Source organism: Leuciscus leuciscus (assembly GCF_965113295.1).
Source record: "Leuciscus leuciscus genome assembly, chromosome: 13".
Taxonomy (NCBI): domain Eukaryota; kingdom Metazoa; phylum Chordata; class Actinopteri; order Cypriniformes; family Leuciscidae; genus Leuciscus; species Leuciscus leuciscus.
In genome coordinates this window covers 9,254,738-9,277,766 of record NC_138737.1, presented here as the reverse complement: position 1 = coordinate 9,277,766, position 23,029 = coordinate 9,254,738, and the positions used below count along the sequence as shown (strand labels likewise).

The 23,029-nt window shown below is 38.6% G+C and overlaps 1 protein-coding gene across 1 annotated transcript in view; it reads left to right on the top strand.

Annotated features, from left to right (window-relative positions):
- Positions 1 to 23,029, top strand: part of agbl4 (AGBL carboxypeptidase 4) — a 337,210-nt gene that overhangs the window by 213,995 nt on the left and 100,186 nt on the right. Inside the window, exon 6 of the mRNA XM_082188305.1 lies at positions 7,490 to 7,529. Coding sequence (XP_082044431.1) covers positions 7,490 to 7,529 — 40 coding nt within the window. The remainder of the gene's footprint in view (positions 1 to 7,489; positions 7,530 to 23,029) is intronic.

Genomic DNA, 23,029 nt, shown 5'->3' with positions numbered 1-23,029 from the left:
ACATTTGTTCATCCATTAGCAGCTACAGACCTACCACTTTGACGCTTCAAAAGTTCATAAAGAGAAATTAAAACTAATCCATATGAATTGAGCGGTTTAATCCAGATTTTCTGAAGAGACATGATTGCTTTATATGATGAACCAATTGAAGTTAGGCTTTTATATTCACATATAAACTTTCATCAACGCACAGTTGTGGTAAACGGAAGCTCAAGCATGTTCGCTTGATGTGCGAGAAACAATGAGGTTCATTCTCGTGTGTTACGCAGAACGTGTGAGCTTCAGCAAGAACCAATGAGGTTCATTCTCGTGTGTTACGCAGCATGTTTGAGCTTCTGCAGGAACCAATGAGGTTCATTCTCGTGTGTTACGCAGCATGTTTGAGCTTCTGCAGGAACCAATGAGGTTCATTCTCATGTTACGCAGCACGTTTGAGCTTCCGCAAGAACCAATGAGGTTCATTCTCGTGTGTTACACAAAACATTTGAGCTTCCGCAAGCACCAATGAGGTTCATTCTCGTGTGTTACACAAAACGTTTGAGCTTTCGCAAGCACCAATGAGGTTCATTCTCGTGTTACGCAGCATGTTTGAGCTTCTGCAGGAACCAATGAGGTTCATTCTCGTGTGAGCTTCCACAAGAACCAGTGAGGTTTGTTCTCGTGTTACGCAGCACGTTTGAGCTTCCGCAAGAACCAATGAGGTTCATTCTCGTGTGTAACGCAGCACATTCGAGCTTCCGCAAGAACCAATGAGGTTCATTCTCGTGTTACGCAGCACGTTTGAGCTTCCGCAAGAACCAATGAGGTTCATTCTCGTGTGTAACGCAGCACATTCGAGCTTCCGCAAGAACCAATGAGGTTCATTCTCGTGTGTTACGCAGCACATTCGAGCTTCCGTAAGAACCAGTGAGGTTTGTTCTCGTACGTCAATTAGGTTCGGTTGAGTTTCTGTTTATGTTCGCTGATCAATGTTTAAATGTGAATAATAACCTAAATTCAATCTGTTCAGTGTCAAAGAGGAATTTGCGTAGCTGTCAATGGAGGGACAGAAAGCTCTCAGATGTCATCAAAAAGAACTTAATTTGTGTTCCAAAGATGAACAAAAGTCTTACAGGTTTGGAAAGACATGAGGGTGAGTAATTAACGACAGAATTTTCATTTTGTGGGTGAACTAACCCTTTAAGGGCGATCTTTCAGAGGCAGGACCTGATAGAGCATGGGAGTGGATGATGGAGAGGAGTCTTTACCGCCAGCAAGAGCTGCCCTTCTAATTGGCCTTTATAAATATTTAATGGCATCAAGATGAAATTCAATCATGGCTTTTAAGTGCTGAATAGGTTGAATGCAGATTTAACTGTGGGGTGATTAGATTTCTCTGGTCTGGGCTGCAGTCCTTCTGCAGGTGGGCAAGTCTAAGGGGAGCAGGCGCTGTCCTAAGAAATTAATCTTTTATTTGTTGTGGTGTATTTTTAAAACCAAGGTTCTCCTGGTCACGCGATAGAGTAACCCCAGCAGACCGTCCTGACGCTCTTCTCCACAGCTGATCCAGCTGTCCATTTGCTTCCCTTTGTAATGGCAAAATAAGGATGCTTTTGTGAAATAAAACATGCTTTAATTAGTGCTTGGCAAATGTATTTTATAAACCATAAATTAATGCAACTGATATTGCTTTTTCGGTAATTAATTCTGATATCTTGATACTGGATATCCAATGGCCAATATATGCTACTGCCTTTATAGTTTCTTCTAATGTCAACAAAATAATAATACATTTGTTTTATTTATTTATACACATTGCCACTCATTATATTATATTATATTATATTATATTATATTATATTATATTATATTATATTATATTATATTATATTTGTTAGAATAAAGTTACATTTCAAGGATATGTTGTGGAGTGAGGTGAACTAAAATACATGTTTATAGTGTTTAAAATGTTTGTAAACATTTAGTTTAATTTACCGTTATTTTACATTTATTCTGAATGTAGTAATGAAATGCGACATACACAGATGCGACTTATCTGTGTGTTTTTTCTCGCAATGATGTAATTTTTACCGCTCTATTATTAGTTGATATTATAATTGGCCATATATCTGTAATTGGCCTAATGAAGAGTTTGAAATGCATTGTATCTGTTGCTTTTAATTTCTGCCACACAATGAGGTATTTTACATGACAAAGCATCCCATATTCAGAGCATGATGAAGAGTGTTACAGTGAATCTGACAGTAAGTGCTCAGTGAAGAGAGAGACCCAGGGGAAGATGACCTCATCGTGAGCTCATCCCTTAGATCTGTGCTATAAAAGAGGGAAGCGTTTTCCCAGAGGGGAGATAGGTGAACCGAACACTAGATGGAAGCGAGAGAGTAGAGAAGTGTGTTTGTATATGTGTGTTTTTGGTCGCCGATGACTCACCTACACAGGACTGTTTCCCTCTCTAAGATGAGGTGAGTCAGTTTGTTGACTCACTCGCATTTCTCTCTTTTTCCTCTTCTTTTCCTCTTTATGGGAAGGTTGGCGTCAGACAGAGGGGTCCTTGGGGGATTGATGCCAATGACTCTGACTCCTGCTACTGGGACTATGGCAGATGGTTTAAATAGTCCAGCGTTAATCTGCCTTACCTCATCACCACTGGGCTGTGTGTGTGTTCATAGAGGGAGGGGTGTCCACTGGGGTCCATAATTCATGACATATTCCCACCATCAGCTAGTTTATGGTACAGAACGAGTTTATCCCTGAGTAAACGTATAAAGTCTGCCTCCTTTTTCCTTAAATTGCTAATTTAACTTTCTCTTTACTGTGTATCTGATATTTTGAGTCAAATCATTTAGCCTGCAGTCGCCATATGTATTTTTAAATGAAATGTTAAGATGGGGAAGCTCAGGTTAATCTCATTATATTGACCTTACATGCATCTGAAATGAGACTCAAATTTGTGGGTGTATTTTTCTATAACAGCCCCCACCCATGATAATCATCTGCAAATAAGAAGAGTAAATTCAGGGGGAAATATTGCAAATGGGTTTTCAGGGAGGCTGTGCATGAATATTTAATTCTGTTATAAGATGAAAGGTCCAGTAAATGAATGAATTATTTTTTTTATATATTTTTTTTGGTCTGTCTGGTGGCCAGCCCTTAATTGCAGTTGTGCAGTCTTGCACCTTGCAAAGATTAAGACTCTTTTGAAAAGTGCGGATGCCCCTGATAAGATTAATGACATTTTAAGAGGAAAGTTTGGGATGTCTGGCCTATTTGCAGTTTTGGACCAAATATAGGTCAAGCGAGGGAGGAAAAGTTTCAGTATGAGTTTAGTCAAAACTTTGTGTAAAAAAAATATATATATATATATATATATATATATATTTTTTTTTTTTTTTTTTTTTTTCATATAGACATTTTATTAAATAAAAATAGATCTTTTTTTTTTTGAATAATGCAAAAAGTAATCTTGATATATGTAAAGAAAAAAAAAACTATATATATAAATGCATGATGGCATAGCTTTATATGCAAACTACTGAAGTCTCTTTAGGTAAATGTGTGTGCGTTTGTATTCTGAGAGTTCTTGTAATTGGACAGGGTGCGTTGGGTTTTTTGACATAGGGTGAAGGGCTCTCACCCCAGCATCTGTTGAGGTGAGCCGGCCTCCCATGTGTCACAGCCCCGATCTCCCAGATCTCTGACTTTCGGCACCAGTTGCCATCTCTCTCCCATCTCGTTCACCTGTGGCTCATTCAGAATATTAAACGCCTTTTGACTCCAGTGAGGCCCGGGACACCCACTATGTGCTCCTATGCAGACTGCCACTGTTCTGAGGGGGATTCCTTGGCACTCTTTGATAAAGATTAATACAATCCTATTTTCATGCTTAGGATTGCCTCTCCTAATGTGATTCTCTCTCTGTCTCTGTCTTTCCTTTTCCCCTGTTCCTGGAAAACACTAAATACCTTATCCATGCAGACAGTCTCTTGTACCGCTTATATGTTAAAGTAACCTTTGTAATCTGAAGAACCTATGGCCCTGTGGACTTTAGAAAAACGAAATGTTTAAATCTACAGCAACAATATGGATCCTGGTGCTTAATTGGATCAATTGTGTTGCTTACGTGAAGGCTTTTCGTTCGGATTGAGCTATCAGGTGGATTATTAACAGATTACTGCATGTAAACGTAGCTACTTTGAGCTAAAGAGAGTTTTGAGTATCTCATCTCCATTTTCCATAGATTTATTGAAAGAAAGCAGGACTTAGCTGTCAAAAATGTCGTCACAAGATTAAAGCTTGAGAGAATGCACTTCATGTAGCTGTAACTGACAGAATTCAGTCAGGAAGTACAAGGCCAAAAGTGATATCAGCGGGGGTGAAGGCTCATGTCAATGGACAGATAGACGCATTGCAGCAGCCACTGGCTTTTTCCACTTGTCGTTTCTGTCTTAAATGCTGGATCTGTACCAACAAGGCCAAGCAAAACTAACAAAGGTCAGATCAAAGGAATGGAGCAACTGGCCTTTTTCAGAGCCTCTAATTGGCGTAGAAGAAAGGAAGCTCTCAGCGGGTTTGAACTGTCAATGGGAGAATTCACATAAAATGAATTGTGTCCGATGATAGAGCCATGTATGCTCATGTTGTTTAAGTGCCTGGTTCATTTTGACACAAATCATCTCCTTTAAATTAAATGCCTTTTACCACCTTATTTCCATGTGGTAATAGTGCAAGACCAATACCAAATAATTAGACTACTCTTGTCTCGGGCTCTGGGGAAAGGGGGATTGTAGTGGGGCTGCTCTCTGTCATGGATCGCTTCATAAAGACCAACATTAGCTGTGTTCTAAAAACAAGTGAGCTGCCTACTTAGAAAGCATTTAAGGCATCATAGACATGCTCCTGATGTGAAGGCGACCATGTAAGATACCATATTTTGGATACCAAATTCTGAAGAAACAACGTATAAATCCAAGACGGGCAGCCAGTCCTGAGAAATATTGTCAATAACTATTTGTCATATATTTCATTCAATAATGTTGAAATAATGTATAAAGTTTAAATCTGACCATTTAATCTGATATAAAATGTTGACCATTGTATACAATATTTGTGTGTGCACTGTATATCCTTATCCTTACTATTGCAGAATTAGCTTAAAAACCAAGTAACATCAAACTGTATCATTTGTAAATGCTGTGCGCTTTGTGAGAGTACTGCTATTTGTGTGGTGGTTTCATTTCACTTAGGATGCAGCCTATGTAGGCAGTAGACAACATGGTTTTGAAGCAGCGATATTGACTTTCTGATCCCATGACTCTGATATGTAAATGTATGCACATATATTGCAAGTCAACTAGTCTTTAAAATGCAAAACAAACCTTTGTATTGAAATGATCTTTAATATTATTGCATGTTTTAGTGTAATGCACTGCATCTCTATCAGAACTTTCCCTGTTAGGATCAGCTTAGAAAACGAAGAGGTTGTATTGTATGTGTCTCTTTCACCAGCAGGGGGCGATCTGAAAAATAAAACAAGAGACATCATTTCAAGAGTTTGTCAAAACAAAATCGTTTTCACCTAATCTTTTTAATGTCAACTGCTATTATATTACACTGTATACACTTAAAATCGTTGTAAGTGTAGAAGAAGATGCTCGGTGAGAGTTAGAACCTATGAGTCGTGACTCATATCTTCCAATTACTGCATAAACACCACATTAACACATACTTTTTTGACAGGTGCCAACATATTTTATGCATGTATTATACAGTTTTTATTATTTTTAGCAGATAGAAAATACTCATCATGGACAAGTCAGGTGGCCCCAATAAAATAATTTTGCTAAACACATACTGTATTGCTTACAAGCATATATAGTGAATAACACAACACATTCCACTCACATTACATACACACAGTGATTGTTCATTAAAATTGATTCAGTAATTCTCTTTTCATATTTTAGGACTTTGCTTCCATTCTTAGAGAGCCACAAATTTTTTTACATTTTATGAATTCAAAACCAAGTTAAAGCCCTTTGGCATCAATGGATAATTGCTAATCGTCAGGAAATGACCAGACATTTAAAAGCAGAGCTGTGTGTGTGTGTGTGTGTGAGAGAGAGAGAGAGAGAGAGAGAGAGAGAGAGAGAGAGAGAGAGAGAGAGAGAGAGAGAGAGTGTGTGTGTGTGTGTGTGTGTGTGTGTGTGTGTGTGTGTGTGTGTGTGTGTGTGTGTGTGTGTGTGTGTGTGTGTGTGTGTGTGTGTGTGTGTGTGTGTGTGTGAATGATATCAGTGTATGCTCTCTGCTCTACTATGTGTGTAGTGGCTCTTATGTAGAAGGACCTGCAGTACTGTTACCACAAGAGTGTTAAAGTACGGCTCTCGAGCTGCCTGTCCTCACAGTATGTGTGTTATGTGTGTCCGCCTCACACTGCAGCGCGTTGAGGACGCCATCAGTCTTTGATTGGGCACTTATCGATCTGAGAGTGTGACCTGTGTGGATTGCTGTAGCCTCTGCCACGCCCTCTCTCCAGGAAACGACCCGCATCTACTACAGCACATGAATACATAACTCGCAAATCGCAATGGATTATGAACACAAACACACACACCCTACATAAAGCTATTTTGTTAGCAGAGCAAGAAGTGGATTGAAGTACAAGTACCTAAATAGGCCAACAAACAGAAAGATATATATATATATATATATATTATTAAAAACATATATTTATTATATAAATATATATATACCTGCGTTTGTGAAGATATATAAACATATAAAAAGAATATATAAAGTCTATATATATTATTTTTTTATTCTTTATTTAATACTTATGTAATATAATATAATCTTCCGGAAGATTTTTCTTTTTTTTCTCCATAGGTTTTTTAATAAAAACTAAATATTCTTCCAATGAAGGCAAATGACAATCAGTTAAAAATGATGGTACATTATAAAACTACTAGCTTATAGCCATTGATTTATAAAAGTGTCAAAATTACAGCAACAAAATGTAGCAAAAAAAAGATACTTATAGTTTTAGAATGTACGCCGTCTCCACTTTTTGGGAGTGGATGGTCACTGGAGGTCACTTTTGACACAATTGACACTTCCATGGAATAGAAAACGTCTGATTGACAGATCACTCTTGATGATTATTTATGGGTTATATAATTCTTATTTGTTATTGGCCAGTTTTTTGTGTGAACGGGTTCATAGGAAAGCATTATTTGATTCGAACTGTTTTGCTGTGAATAGACCTCAAGAGAAGTGTAAGATTAGAAACATTCTGTTTCATAGAGTGATATATATGCATTGTATATGTATTTACATAAAACTGATGTAAAATGCATGACACACTTTTATCTCTCCAGAGAGAGATAGAGAGCAAAATGTGCTTAACAGGCTGACAGCAGAAACTTTGATTTCTGAGTAAAAAAAAAAAAAATAGTTTCATCTCTCTGACAGAAGATCTTTATATCTTTTTCAGCAACAACGAAGGCTGGATCTTCTGACCATCACCAACCCTGGTGAGTATGCATGTTTTGCTTTGTGTGCATGTGTGTTTGTTATTCACTGCACACTACACCACACAACAACATTGCATTCACATACGGGGTTGTGTGTTCAAAGAGGGCGTCACACTTTTGTGACTTCTCTTACTTCTCACAACAAGCCTCAGCTGCACCCCAAGAGCAAAAACCTGCAAAAAAAGAGGCCTTTTCTCGCGATTTCTTTTCTCAGCATTTCCGTGATCCCATCGTAGCACCCCGGGCGTGCCTGTCCCAGAGCAGCGGGTACAGCCTGTGCTTCTGCGTCTCTATGGGAAGCTGAATGTTTTCTCAGTGCATCTGGGTGAAGGCTGAAACTGCATTCAGAGCTCTGGGAGAGACAGATGGGGTAGCCAGGAAGGATGCAGCCCCCATATGTCTAAAATATCTGGCTGCTCTAATACACTTTGATTAAAATAATGTTTATGTAAGGCACGTGGAGTAGGCTAATTTTCCCAGCTTTGCTCAGCATCTGTTACCCAAAGCCACACAAGACTGTACCGCTGACCTTCACAACTCTACAAAAGACATGCACGGTGCAACATGGTTTTTAGCTTACCTTGTTTGGGGTTATATAATGAAAATTATTTATTTTTTTACCCCATGATTCTATTGCCCTTGCCGTTTTGGGAGGGTAATTTTGCTGATTTCAGCGAGCAGTCAAATCTACTTTTTCTCCATAAAAACTCCACAATTGTGCACAAGCAGACTGCAGAGGGGCTCTGGAGAGCCGTTGCGCTTTTTGCTGATCTAGAACTCCCCGAATGCAGTTATTAAAACTAACCGCTGAAAGAACAACTGCTAAACCGGTATTAGCTCACCGGGCTACAGAAGGGCCTAATGACTTATTGATGAGGTGAACAGGGTATTTTAGTTGCTCTAAATGAAGAATCGCCCCTGTAAATGATCCTACCCTGTCTTCCTCTATAAGCCTGCAGCCTGGCTTCTTATTAGGATTCGGTGTGCAAAGTGTATATGCGACTGTGGTGACCTTTGACCTGCGTTTGTCCATGCTGAGTGTGACGGAAACTTGTTTTCCTGCTATATGGAAAGCAGCTTGCACTCTTAGATGACTGAGACAGATACTGCAACAGGACGCGCCGACCTATCCCCATATTACATAAGTGTGTGTGAAAGGGATGATAAAAATTAACATACATACATGTCTCTATCCGATTGTTAAGTCTGACGTCACGCGTGACGTTTTGGGTCCCAAGCGGTCCAGAAATAACAACGGTGGAACCTGTAAATTTATTTACGATCACGTCCTTCTTAGTGAGGCACCCTTGGCGGTCAAAAAGGGTTTAAATTCCTTTAACACCAACAGAGTGGTTAGTGTAGCTCATCACTCAGGTGGCATAATTAAGAGTAGAGTCCTCAATGAAAAAGAAGATTTACGAGGTTGAAGTGAGTTAGCTCGGGACACGAGACACAGCACTGCGGCATTGTAAAAACACTCAATAATAACCAAAACACCAGCGAAAGCGGTAGGTAGGTAGAGAGGACCTGGACTTTGGACCCGGAAAGAGTATTGGTTACGTCACGACTTAACAACCGAATAGTCCTTAATGAGATCAAGCCATGTCCTCCCCGGTGCCCTTGGAGGTCTTCTCAGTACTCCGAGTGCCAGCCCTTCGGTCGGAACCTGCCGCTGTGGTTGAGGCCCTGTAGATCAGTGCCGAGGGGGGTCTCGGTGCCCTGGCCCCCTCATTAGCTCTCCTGTGTGAAGAGTGCTTCCCACTCAACCCCTGCCAGACCCTCTTTAATTGGACACTTGAGCAGCACGATGTGAATCTGGCTCCATTGAAGCCTGACATTTCAAACAGCTGACCTTTCTAAGGCCAGAACAGCTAAAGAATGATTAGCCTCGCCCACCGTTCCCATCGCAATGCAGAACGCAAACTAAACACAACGTTCATGGCGAAAAAAAAAAATGATGAAGGAAGGAAATCTAAAATGAAAGGACTAGATTTTCACTTACTAAAGAAAATATCAGTGGCGACTAGGCATGAAAAGAATTGGTAAAGTTTTATTGAAGTTTACTGTGCTTTTTATGTAAATGCGGTTTTGTGTAAAATAAATGCTTTTTGGCAATTCAGAATTCAAGTGAAATCACTGTAGGTTTGGTAAGCATTGAAACAATAGAAATTAAATATAAGTAATACCAGTAATTTTTTACCTCATGGGGAATTTTTGTTGTTGTTGAGTAAAACAGCTTATAAATCATACTAAATTAAGTGTTTTGAAAATCTAAAAATGTAGAAAGTTTTCTGTGATGGATAGGTTTAGGCGTAGGGCTAGTGTATGGGGATAGGATATACAGTTTGTACAGTATAAAAATCATTACGTCTATGGGAAGTCCCCATAAAACATGGAAACGTGTGTGTGTGCGAGTGTGTAAGTGTGGGCAAAAATTTATTAAATAATTATATAAAAGTAAAAAGGAAGACAAAGAAAAATAAGCTTTTCAAGCACTACAAACCAACAGCCTCTGTTTGTGGAGGAGGTTTGGGCACTGTGATAGAAGGGTTGTGGTGGTCTTAAAGGGGAGGGGGGGCTGCAATGTGTCTGGAGCTTAGAGGGTGTCCACGGCCAGAAAATTGAGTTCAGCCATCTTTTCGGAAAGGCTATTGTCGATCTATTGATTTGAATGCCCTTTTCATATCTGCAGTCTCCATTGCGTTATTGTTCAGCTGGACAATTAACTTTGCTTGGCTGGTGTTTAGTCTCTGTGTCACTGCCCCCCCCCCCCCCCCCCCCCTTGGCCACCATCTCAGCAGCATTACAGGAAAAAAAAGGTCAATTACATTCATGAGACTTGGAGAGATGTGCAAGCTCACTGCTCTGAGAACAGATATTAGACAACCTTCAGATCTCCTCAAACGCTGTGAGCTCTTGTTCAGTGCTACACACACACACACGTGCTCTCATGTCTTCATCTGTGTGTGGTTATATGTAAATCATCTCTGCAATGAGAGCCTGTAAAGGTTCCCAGTCGGAGAAAAACAGAGTTTAATACTGTTGTTCGGTTCAGCTGCTCTTTTAATGACACTTTTACACCTGGCACAGCACAAAGCATGAAAATAAACTAATTATGATATAAAATGTAACTAATTAGAATTATATTATAAAAATTTATTTTCATCTTATATATTATCTAATTATCTTTGTTTAATGTACATTTTAAATCCTGACAAACAAATGTTGTGAAATGTCTATATATTATATATTAAAATATATATATATTATGAATTAGTACTTTACACAGCAATACGTCATTCAAAGCTGTGCATTACAGTGATTTTTCTACCACTGTAACTCATGGTTTATTGGTTTTGCATAAGAATGTTTGGCCTAACGTCCAATGTGATCTTATTTCGTTTTCGTCTGTATTTTTTTCGCAAAGTGTAGTCCTACCACAGGTACAATTACTTAAGTTTGCACTGAAACGTACAATATTGAAGTATTGACAGCACTGAAATGTAAATTTACGAATAAACAACTTAGACGTACCAATGTGTACAAATCCTTATTTAACCTAATACCGAATTCATGGAATTAATCAGTTGATTCTGTTGCATTTATGATAAATGATATTATATTTTCAATCAAATTGACCTCAGCTGACTCATTTACTTAATTTGCAATTATGACATTTCATTCTTTTCAGTGTTACTTCTGGTGCAAACTCGTTTCAAAGAAAATGTTACACAAGAAAAAGACTTAAAAAATGTAAAATGAATAACATTTCTGTAATCGTTTAACCATTATTTATCATGTAATATTTATTTTGCTTGCTGTGGGACACAAAAGGCGGTTTCTCAGTACAGTCCAATGCTGTTACCGATGATAGAACCTTAAAATACCCCAAAAACACAACACAAATTCACAAAAGTAAAAAAAAAAAATTGTTCGCTGTAATCCGAATCTTTAGAATCAATACAATTGTGAGGAACAGACCCAAAATCAATCATTTTTTCAGCAATCATCATCTCCATTCTCAGCCGCAACCATCAGTCAAATCCCGTTATGATTCCATAAATTGCCCTCTCAAGATTCTTTATGACACATTTTATGGCAGTGATATCAAACGCTCATTGGCTCTCGCCTGGTTCGTCACCCGTTGCGTCATGCCATGTTTTAGGTGATGTGCGTTTGAATGAGAAATGCCCGCCTGTATCAGGATAAGATTTTCAGCGATTAATAACTTAAATTCACCTCTGTGCTTCATACAAAACTATTATATACCGCCGGAGAGTTCTGCGGCTACAACACATCATCAGTTGGACTACATTTGGTGCCACTTTTAACATTTTTTTTTTATTAAATAAATGATTGTGATTCCACACTCCCATCTGTTTGTTATGTTTTTCTTTATTACTGTACATATTTTTAAGAAAAGGTTATGGGTAGGTTTAGAGTTAGGAGTGGAATTAGGGGCTCAAAATATATTTTTAATGCTATATTGTAACTAAAATGAATTGTCATTTTCCTACACATTTCTGTTCATTACGTTTTATATATTTTATTTTTTTTATCTATGAAATGGTTATGTTTGGGGATAGGGTTAAGGGATCAAAAATGTATCTATAAAATGGTAAAATGACAATTACACAAATATCTCAATGATATAAAACATTGAAAATATTTTACGGTTTTTAGATTTAAATACATAATGTTTACGTTTAAATGTTGTCAATACATCCATATTGTACGTTTCAGCATCTATCCAAACGTTCAGAATTTTGCTTTTGGTTTTTTTTACCAGTAAATGTTACATATTTACACCTCCGCATTAACAATGAGACCAGACTGTAATGTCACATATTCAATGAATCTCCTCTTTTGAGTGACTAGCCTCAGTGGCCCTCTGATATAAATGTCTAAAACACATTCTCAGCCAGTTCCACTGCTCTGCCTGAGCAAATGTGTCCCTGAGTGTTTTCTTGGCCATTTCTGTGATGGTGTCTGTATGGCATCCAGCAGTAAAACAGGCCTGAGCCTGATGGTCTCTGGACTGGGGCCTTGTGGCCAGACACCCTGATGTTTGTGCTTTTGTGTCTGGACACAGCAACTCCGGGCCAAAGCGGCAACTTGGACAGCTGCACCTCACAGCGGCCAATACCTGCACCAGTGAGATCTGCCTTTAATGGAGCAGAGGGACCAGGCCTGGCTCAGAGAAAGAGAGGAGAGGATGTAGAGCAAAATACAGCAAGTGCGATGGGGAATGATCATAACCCATTTAAACTTCTTTGTGGATATTTCATCTTAACATCCCAATCAGCGACTGAGTGATGGAAGGTGGTTAAAAACGAATACAACTAATCAAAATAATGAACAGCGGTTGGTAGAGTCCGCACAGAAATAGAGAAACTGAAAACGTCGGTTCGGCTGCCTCATGCTGTCTATTTTCCAGTTGATTTTTTCCAAATGCACACAAAGGAGCATAGCGAAAGGGCTGTGAGCCTGTTAATGAAGAAAGAATAAGAGCGTTAATGTAGTCTGGAGGAGAGAGAGAAAGAGAGAGAGACAGGGTGCGCCGGTAGTCTGGCTTGGAAAATATTTGTAAAATATGCATCATTAAACCATTATTTAAAAACATGTCTGGAGCCCAGCCTTGAAGCTTTTCAAGAACTAATGCCTCTAGTTAATATCCCCAGCCATGCAAATATCACAATTTCACGCCTTCTTCACATAATCAGCCATGGGTTTTTCTGTTCACCGTGTGAAAAACAAAACAACACGCTAAAGATACTAAATGAAAAATGCAGTGTGCTGTTTGCTATTAACTTGTCTTTCTCTTTTTACGGCTTGCCATTTGCGCGTATGCGTGTGTTTGTGTGCGTGAGAAAAGGGAAGATTTGTGGGGAAATGTAAATAGTGTTTTAGCAGACTAGACAGCGAGGACTGTTTCGTTGTCACCAGGGCCACTGTCGTTGCCAAGTGCAGCAAATCCATAAGGGGGGGGGAAAAAAGAGTGAGATTTTAGGTCGGACGACCTTTTGTTATTTCCTGCAGTGGCGGCTGGTGCTTTTCAACAGCAGGTAATCACTCGTCAATGACAAAAGTGTACTGATGTTTATTTGTAGCTAGAGAAAGCTGCTTCACAAACTACTTGTGAAAATACTTAATAAACATAATGAACCAAGCTCAGAACTGTTTGTTGTGTATTTGAAAAAGACAGGATTGTGAAAGCTAAAATAAACAGATTGCAAAGTTGAACCATCAGACAACATCGATTTCGCTCTTACATTTCAAAACAATGTCAGTCATTGTTGCAAATTCCTGCCCAATTGAGAACTGAAATCATCATCTAGAGAAGGCCGGGTTCCATGAGAGACATAAATATATTAATGGGAAGCCCAGGAACTAACGAATGATCAGATATTGTTTCCATTGCAAATAGTGTGATGCCCTTATAGATTCCCAGTGAAGCACCGAATCCAGCTGGGACCAAGAATAACACGTTTAGAGCCTTTTGTCCAATGAACATTGATCTTCACTTCATTAAAACCAAGCATTCGGGTATGTGCCACTGACTTCAATAGACATGTTCATGTGGAAATAAAACTGACTGCTTTATTTGAAGAAGACTATATATCTCAACCATGGTAAATCATTTATTAAACACAATATTACAGTGAAACATAAACCTAACCAACTATGAATACCCCTTAAACTCTTTTATAGTCCTAGAAAGTAATGTTAGAAATCACCCCCTATACCCTCATTCACTATTCCCTACATTACTCCACTAATATAGTTCACTTGAGTGAGTGAATTTGGACGCTGAGTTAACCGGAAGACCTTGTGGTGCATTGTGGGACTGAATGAGTGCACTCAATAATGTCCACCATGGTTTCGGACACAACTACAAATGGCTGTCCCCTCAAATAGTGCCCTATTTAAGGGTATGGGGGGCGAATTCGGACATAGCCCATCTGATTTGACCCCAGCTGCAATGCATACTGGGTAAAAGGTAGTGCCAATCACCGCTCTCTCTCTCTCTCTCTCTCTCTCTCTCTCTCTCTCTCTCTCTCTCTCTGAAAATTCAGCTTTGCCATCACAGAAATTAATTACAATTTAAATGTATTAAAATAGAAAACAATTCTTTTAAATTTTAATAATATTTCACAAAATTACTGTGTTATTGTATTAATGATCAAATACATGGAGCAGCCTTGGTGAGCATAAGAGACTTCTTTGAAAAACATTTAAAAAATCTCAGCGACCCCAAACTTTGTTTACATATTTTATCATTTCATTCAGAACTACATCAAATTGTGGAAGTAAAATGTATTGCGAATAACAATTCACGCTGACTTTTAAAACAATGGCCACTGGTTTTCCCACCAGCGAGTGAATAATAGAGGTAGGTTCAGATGAGGAAGCTACACAGCAGAAACAGTGACAGAAAGAAACATGGATTATTCTGTGAGACTTTATCGCCACTCGCCCTGAACTGCCCCCGCGTGTTCTCTGCTGATTTCTTCTATTGGTTCTCTGCTGCTAGCTTGAGCAGAGACTTGATGCGGTTACCTGGTTACCGCCAGGCCTCGTTTGCAGGGTCACTTCATTAATTCTTTTCCTGGTGAAATGGTGGCATGCGTTGGTGTGTGTTTATGTTTGTGTCGGCTTAACAAAGAGCGGTTCGCTCTCACGCTACACCTGCCGCTGCCCTGTTATCGGATCCACCCACACACACTCGAACGTTAGCGCATGATGGCCAACTGTAGGCCTTAATTTTACCGCTGTCATATTAGCACACCTAGTAAATCTGGACAAGAAATTAGCTACTCTACGTAAACATTATGTCACTTCCCATTAGGGCTGAAGAGCTGAGACTGCTTAAGAGAGGATGAGAACCAGGATGACAAGAATTTCTCCTGAAGTGTGATGTCACACTGTGAGTGTGTGGGGCCTTCTTGTTATCAGATGTCTTATCTAATAGCAAATCTGCAAAATCTAAGTCAGCAATATGACAGAGCAATATGACATTAATTCTGCTCTATCTATCCATCTATCATCTATCTATCCATCTATCAGCATCTGTCTGTTGTTCGTATCTGTCTATCTATCTATCTATTGTTCTGTCTATCGTTCTATCTATCTGTCTGTCTGTCTATTATTGTTTCTGTCGGTCTATCTGTCTGTCTGTCTGTCGTTCGTATCTATCTATCGTTATATCTATATCGTTATATCTGTCTGTCTGTCGTTCGTATCTATCTATCTATCGTTATATCTATATCGTTATATCTGTCTGTCTGTCTGTCGTTCGTATCTATCGTTCTGTCTGTCGTTCGTTTCGATCTGTCTATCTATCGTTCTATCTATCTGTCTCGTTCGTTTCTATCTATCGTTCTATCTATTTGTCTGTCTATCGTTCTATCTATCTATCTATCTATCGTTCTATCTGTCTGTCTGTCTGTCATTCATATCTATCTATCTATCTATCTATCTATCTATCTATCTATCTATCTATCGTTCTATCTATATTGTTCTATCTGTCTGTCGTTCATTTCTATCTGTCTATCTATCTATCGTTCTATATATCTGTCTCATTCATTTCTATCTATCTATCTATCTATCTATCTATCTATCTATCTATCTATCTATCTATCTATCTATCTATCTATCTATCTATCTATCATCTATCTATCTATAGCCCCTTTCACACAGCGCGATGATCCCGGCAAATTGCCGGGAAATTGCCAGAACGCCTTCTGTGTGAACGCAAACACGACCCGGGATTGATGCCGGCATCGATGCCGGGTTGGGGACCTAGTAACATTGCCGTGTTCAGTCCCGGAAGTGATGACGCTGAAGCCGGGATCGTTCGCCAGCTGTGAAACGGTACGTAATGCGCAAGTTTATGATCAAATCAGAGAAAGAAATGCACAAGCGTGGTTTCTCGAGAGAGAAATCGCAGCTCATAAGCAAACTTAAGACGCTGCTGAGACATTACAAGTCACATCGATGTCACGTGTCTTTACGGGAGTTTTACGGGTTGTGTGTGAACGCACTCTCTGATTCCGGAAAATCACTGGCAGTCAAATCCCGGGTCACTTTATCCGTGTATTTTCCGGAATCTCTGTGTGAAAGGGGCTTATCTATCTATCTATCTATCTATCTATCTATCTGTCTGTCTGTCTGTCTGTCTGTCTTTCTATATATCTTTTTTTTTTCAAAACTTTTCCAACAAGGTCAGCGTTTAAAGTTTGTCTTGACAATTAAAAAAAAAGGACATTTATATAAATGTATTTAAATCTAGATTTAAATCTATTCATATTAAAATTAACTTTGTTATAGCCAAATTTGAATTACAATTATGCATCCGATATTTTCTTAATTCAAATTCAATTTAAATTCAGGAAAGTAAAATCTCCTTAACTTTGTAATGCAGGTGTTCCCTACATAATTATTATGCATAATTGGGTCGTGCATAATTAATAATCGTTTAATAATCGGTTACATTTTTCCATAGTTTGCCAGTGTTATTTGCACTGTGTTATGTTGATACTGTTGTCAAGTTAGGTAATATGTTTTGCAACATTTTCTATGCAGAATGATTTATGTGGGAAGAAAATACGATTGATTGTTAACATTATCGTGTTATCATGTTGAGGTGTGGGTCCGCAGATTCGTAAATATATATATATTTTATTAGGTTGTATATTTTTTTATCAACAAACATTATGCATTAAAATCATATTTTTGGGGTGTTTAAGGTGTGTTATAAAATCTAAATGTATTATTTCAACATTTACAAGATTATTTAAATGTCAATTGGTAGTGTGAAGTGCTATTACATCAGATTTGGAAGTAAGAGTCATTCTGTAAACTGGAATGTTAAGTTTACTCACTTTAATCAACATTATGTTTCTAGGTTAAGTAGATTTTACTTAATTTTATACCTCTGGAATTTACTCAAAACAAATGATGAGCAATTGTGTAATTTTTTAACTGTTATGGTAATCACATTTATATAATTTTGCTCTGTATACATATTAAATGCTTCATTTTGCTACCAGTTTTAGCCCTCAGACTCCAACCTGACAGTCTATATCTATACAAATCTATAACAAAAGCATAATGATCATCTATGGTCATCTATGCTAGTGAACCCTTTATGATTTCTTTCTGACATGTCTTTATCACACAGATGGATCCAGTAATCACTTCCAAGCAATCAAATATTCACAGTTTATTGTCCGCGCAGAATGAGGACAAATGAAGTGTCCATGCAGTGCGAGTCTGAGATTATCCAGGACGAAGGGAAAAAGCGCAGTCTAGTCTTTCATATTAATGCAGTCCAGAGATCATATTTGTAGGTTTGGGAGGTGATGCAGATTCTTGACCTGACCGGATCAATAGTGTACGCCCCAGAGAAATATAGATGAAGCACACGAACAGGCCCGAAGCATAAGAAACATCTCTGAAGCTCTCGTTTGTTCTTTAAAAGGAAGATCAATGTCCCCCCTGCCGCCACTCGGAGAATGCACAGCGGGACACCGTGCTGGCAATGATACCCCTGTAAATATTTGATGACGGGATTGAAAAGCGGTTATACAATATAGTTTGCGTCTGCTCGGGCTGTCAGTTTTGAAGTCTGTCTCAGGGCAGCCGGCATCAGTGACTAACAGAGCCGAGCGGAGCTCTGTTTCGGGGCTACTGTTCATTTCACGCGCTATCACTTTTTGTATTGCCCGACTGATGACTTCACGGCTAATCAATTATTCATGAGGCACTAATTAAAGGACAAAAAAAAAGTAACGTAATTAAGGGCAGTTCAATTAAACAAGAGATCATTGCCTTTTAAGTTGTTGGTCAATAGAAGATGACATCACCAACTTTTTCCAGACCCGGCGCGCGGCGTCTTTTTCCCCGAACATGCTGGAGCCTTTATTTTAAACCATATTTCTAATGTTCTCTAAACGTTCCCTGCTGTCCCCCTCTGTGCTTCACAGATTCTGGCAAAAACGGCAGGTTTGGAGCGCACCGTCTGGTTCTATACTTAGCCAGCCAGCGCTGACGCTCGTGTACACACGCGCACCTGGGCTAGCGTCTGTCCGTCTCCCCGATTGGCACAGGTGTGCTGTTTTGATTGGCTGCGTGGTAATGGCTAATGTGTTCCCAGCTAATGCTGCTGTCACAGCTCCTCATGTCCATCCCTCCCCACCTTCATCACCATCCTCCTCCTCTCCCGGGCACTGACCCAAAACAGGCCCACCACTATCATCTCGCCCGACACCCACCCTCTTTCCTATTCTAGTCACAGAGCTCCTACCTCCCTCTCCGACACTGGGTTTCATCATCCACATCATTATGGAGATTATCCCATGTCTTTTATTTAATGGTGGCTAATGTATCACCAATAAAGATGAATGAGGGGAGCTGTGAAGCTCTAATTGGAGGGACATGATGTCTGACTCTGAGCCGCTGATAATGTCGACACTGCCAAACAGTTTATGAGGCGCCATCACCAGTCTAAGTGTGTGTTTAGAGGTGGAGGGGGAGCAGACGCTTAGTTCAAGTACTCATTGTTTGATAACTGCGTGTGAGAGAGCTTCGGACAAAGCCGCGGTGTTAATTGATCTGTTTTCATGAGTTTTACGTGAGAGTTTTTTGATCATGTTCTAACATTCATAATGACATGATTGTCTCCCGTCAGCTGCTGACTTAGTCTGTGTATTGAAAATCTTGAGGACATATTTACCTTTAGTTTTCCCTCTATGTTATTTTTTTATTTATAAGAATAATATGAACAGAAAAGGAGCAGGAAGTCTTGCATTCCACTACAAATAATCATTACCAGTCACATTGATATAATTTTTGTTTGTCATGCTCTAGTTTAATCAATCAGAAAAACATTATAATGCCATTTTTTAGTTCCCTGGATACCAAACCCATGACCTTTAGCACCATGTTCTGCTATATGAGACTTTTTCTTCTGTGAAAGTGCACGTAAAAGACAATACTGACAAAACAGATCCTTACTGCCTTGAGATATGGTCACCTGATTTAACACAATATCTCATGAATTATTCCACCAGACTATACTTGCCGGTATCTCTTACTTTTCTACCTAAATCTTAACAACTCCTGATCTGTTTTCACTGGGTGCTCTAAAACTTATTTCCCACCCTTTTCTTTACTTATAGAATAGAATAGAAAGCCTTTATTCTCAATATACTCACGTACAACGAAAATTGGAAATGCTTTCCCTTGGTCCCAAACAAATTATGCAACAAACACAAACAATATTACATTTGACACAAATATTAAACATTTAGTACAAAAATAAACAGTTTTTAGTCAAATTTAAATATTGCACTAATAAGAAATATATTGCACTAAACCTGTTTTGTTTTTTTCAAAGTTAAAAATAATGAAAAATAGCACACTGTGTGTATGTATGTATGTAGCAGAAAGGGATCTGTGCATATTAGAGTTCATGGTGGTTATGGCTCTGGGGAAGAAACTGACCTGTAACATATAATCTCGATTATCCTTTACTGTGAGGATTTTTCAAAAGAAGGAAAATGCATTAGTCCCAATACTTTATATCTATCTGTCAAAATGTACTGTCTTTAAAAACGTTTTAAAATGTAGGAAATTACTTAGCACAAATAGCTGCATAAAACGAAAATGTTATCTTGCAATTTATACATTGTTTTACACAATTGCCAAGACACTTTTCTCAGCACTTAGGTCACTTTTTCGCACAACAGTCTATGTGGGCTAAAAGGCCAATTTGCATGTTTACATACTTTTTTTTTCTTCAAACCTGTTAAACCTAAGTTCAAAACCTAACATAATACAAACTGAATAAGACAACAATTTGTTACATTTCTATAGTAATGCCATATTGAAATATATTCCCAATCTAGAAAATGAATATCAAAACAAGTAGATTTAGCTGAACACCTTCACAGGACTGATGACATGCTGCATCCCAATTTGCCTACTTATACCTTTGCCTACTTTTGTTAAGAAAAAGTACATACTTTTGAATGTGTAGCAGAAGAGTAGGCAAGCTTTTTGGACTTCAGTACTACTTCGTCATAAGTAGCTGCAACAGTCTTTCAATTTCATTACCATCGATACAAAAGAGGACAGCTTAGAAATAATTTTGTACTGTGATATAAACATGGACCATTTAACATACTGTACACTGCAGTGAGTTCTAAACAGTAGAGAGCTGCCATTATGGTTTTGTAAAGGAATAAAAAAAAAACATTGTGTAATCTACATTATAGTGTTTTTTTATTTTATTTTTTTAGGTTATTGGGTTTATGAATGTTGAAGTGTGTTTGTTGGGTGAGAACCTTTGCTAGTGTTATGAAAGTAAAGTGTTTTTTTTTAGCTTAGTTTTAGTACATTTTTGTTTCTCTTGTGTACAAAAGTTACCTTTTGGGCAATGAACCCAATTTTTTTTACAAAAAAACAAAAAACAGATGAACTTCAAAACATAGCAAGCATTCATGTTAAAGGGATAGTTCACCCAAAAATATAAATTCTGTAATCATTTACTCATGTCCTAAGAAAACTATATGACCCTATGTCTTCTACAAAATACAAAATAAGTCAATGTGGAGCAGTGTTGGTTTAGGCTCCATTGACTTTTGCTGTATGGACAAAAACTTTTAGATTTTTTTTGTTGTATTTTGTAAGTCATGAGTCATGAAATGAGTCAAACAGGTTTAAAAGGACATGGGAGTGAGTAAATGATGATAGAATTTCCATTTAATTCCAGTTGCTCACAACAGTTTGGAATTCAGCAAAATTCACATTTGATACATTCTGTCCTGAATTGGAGCCACTTGAACACATCAGCCTTGGGATCTGGGTAGTCTTATTGGAGCGACTCTGAGTGCAGGACAAGCCAACCATTGAGGAGCAGATTAGATTAAGAATAATCCTTTCGCTGCGCGCTGAGCCCCGTCTCTGCAAAGTCCACTCATAGTGCATCAGTTACACCACTCTGCCCAGCAACATGCCAAGGGCCCCAGTCCAACCAGAGGTCTCAAGCCATTCATTCACTGAGACTGAGATGTTCTTTTTACTGTCCACATAGGTCATGACACAATCACTGTCATTTTGCAGATTTGGCGTTTAGCAGAATAGATGGACAGAAAGTACATTCTGTCTGTTGGCCCCTATGGATCCTGCGGTCCGTAAGCCCACGTCTTATCCCTGGAGCAAACAACTTCTCTGCACTTTCAGCTCAGGACTTGATGGCAGATCTGACTCAAACAGTGACATAAAATGAAAGGAAATAAATGGGGAGAAAAAAGAAGAAAGGGCAAAGCATCCAAAGTTCTGCATCACTTACTTTTCAATTACGGCAGGCGAAGCAGAACGAATTGTTAGTGCCATTTATTGACTGTGCCTTTCTCGTTATTAAAGTACAAGTGAAGAAATCCGTCCTTTTGTATAACAACCTGCCTGTTTTACAATAACAAAATGTTTCTTCTCTGTCAGACAGCCTTTGTCATTTGAAGAGAAACAAGGAAAAGAGAATGGCAGGGATAGCAAAACAGCATGCTGGCAGAAACACTGATACAGTCAGAATCGGCAGTGATCCTGAAGAAAACCTCTTCCCTCACAGCATTCAGCTGAGACTATTGGTGCAGAACAAAAGTAATAGGTGAATGAATCGATTATGGTAATGATTGGCTGCCTGAAAGATTTTTCTTATGCCGTATAACAGGGATATGAGAGATATTGAAAACACATTAACTGAGAAGCAGCTGTGGATACCTATAGCGATGGAAAAGCACAGTGTGCTAGCAGGCAGGCATGGGCCTTTTTCATCCTTGACTTGTGATCCTTACACTCAAGTTTATGTTCCACATAATAGACCACATACAAAACATTGTGATAATCTCCAGTTCAATTCAAAAGAATGCAACAATGGTGCATTCATCCTACAGTCTTTCCATGTTGGGACTGCTAGACTGAATCAAATTTCTTAGAGTATACTTGGAATGTTTTGAAATATGCTTTCAAAAGCAAGTGGCAATTTAGTATCTAATAATATCTGACAACAATTTCTCAGAGAGAAAGAGAGATTTGTATATCTGTTGCTATAAGCCAGGGGTGCCCAATCCTGTTCCTGGAGATCTCTCTACCTGCAGGCCAGGGTTCAGTTCCAGCTCAACACACCTGCCTGTAATTATCAAGTGCTCCTGGAGATCTGGATTAGCTGGTTCAGGTGTGTTTGATCAGATTTAGAGCTGAATTTTGCAGGAAGTAGATCTCCAGGAACAGGATTGTGTGCCCCTCCTAGAAGCGGTATTTAAAGTGTTTGACATGGTTCTAATTAATTCTACATATGCCCGGTAACGCATATTATTTTACACAATTCTGGACCTTTCTTGGCAAAGAATATATTTGCAAACCCATTTAGCATAATTCTAGAAGTCTCTTTATGCAGTTTGATCCAAACCTTGTCAGAACTGACCCAGCCGCAAAGC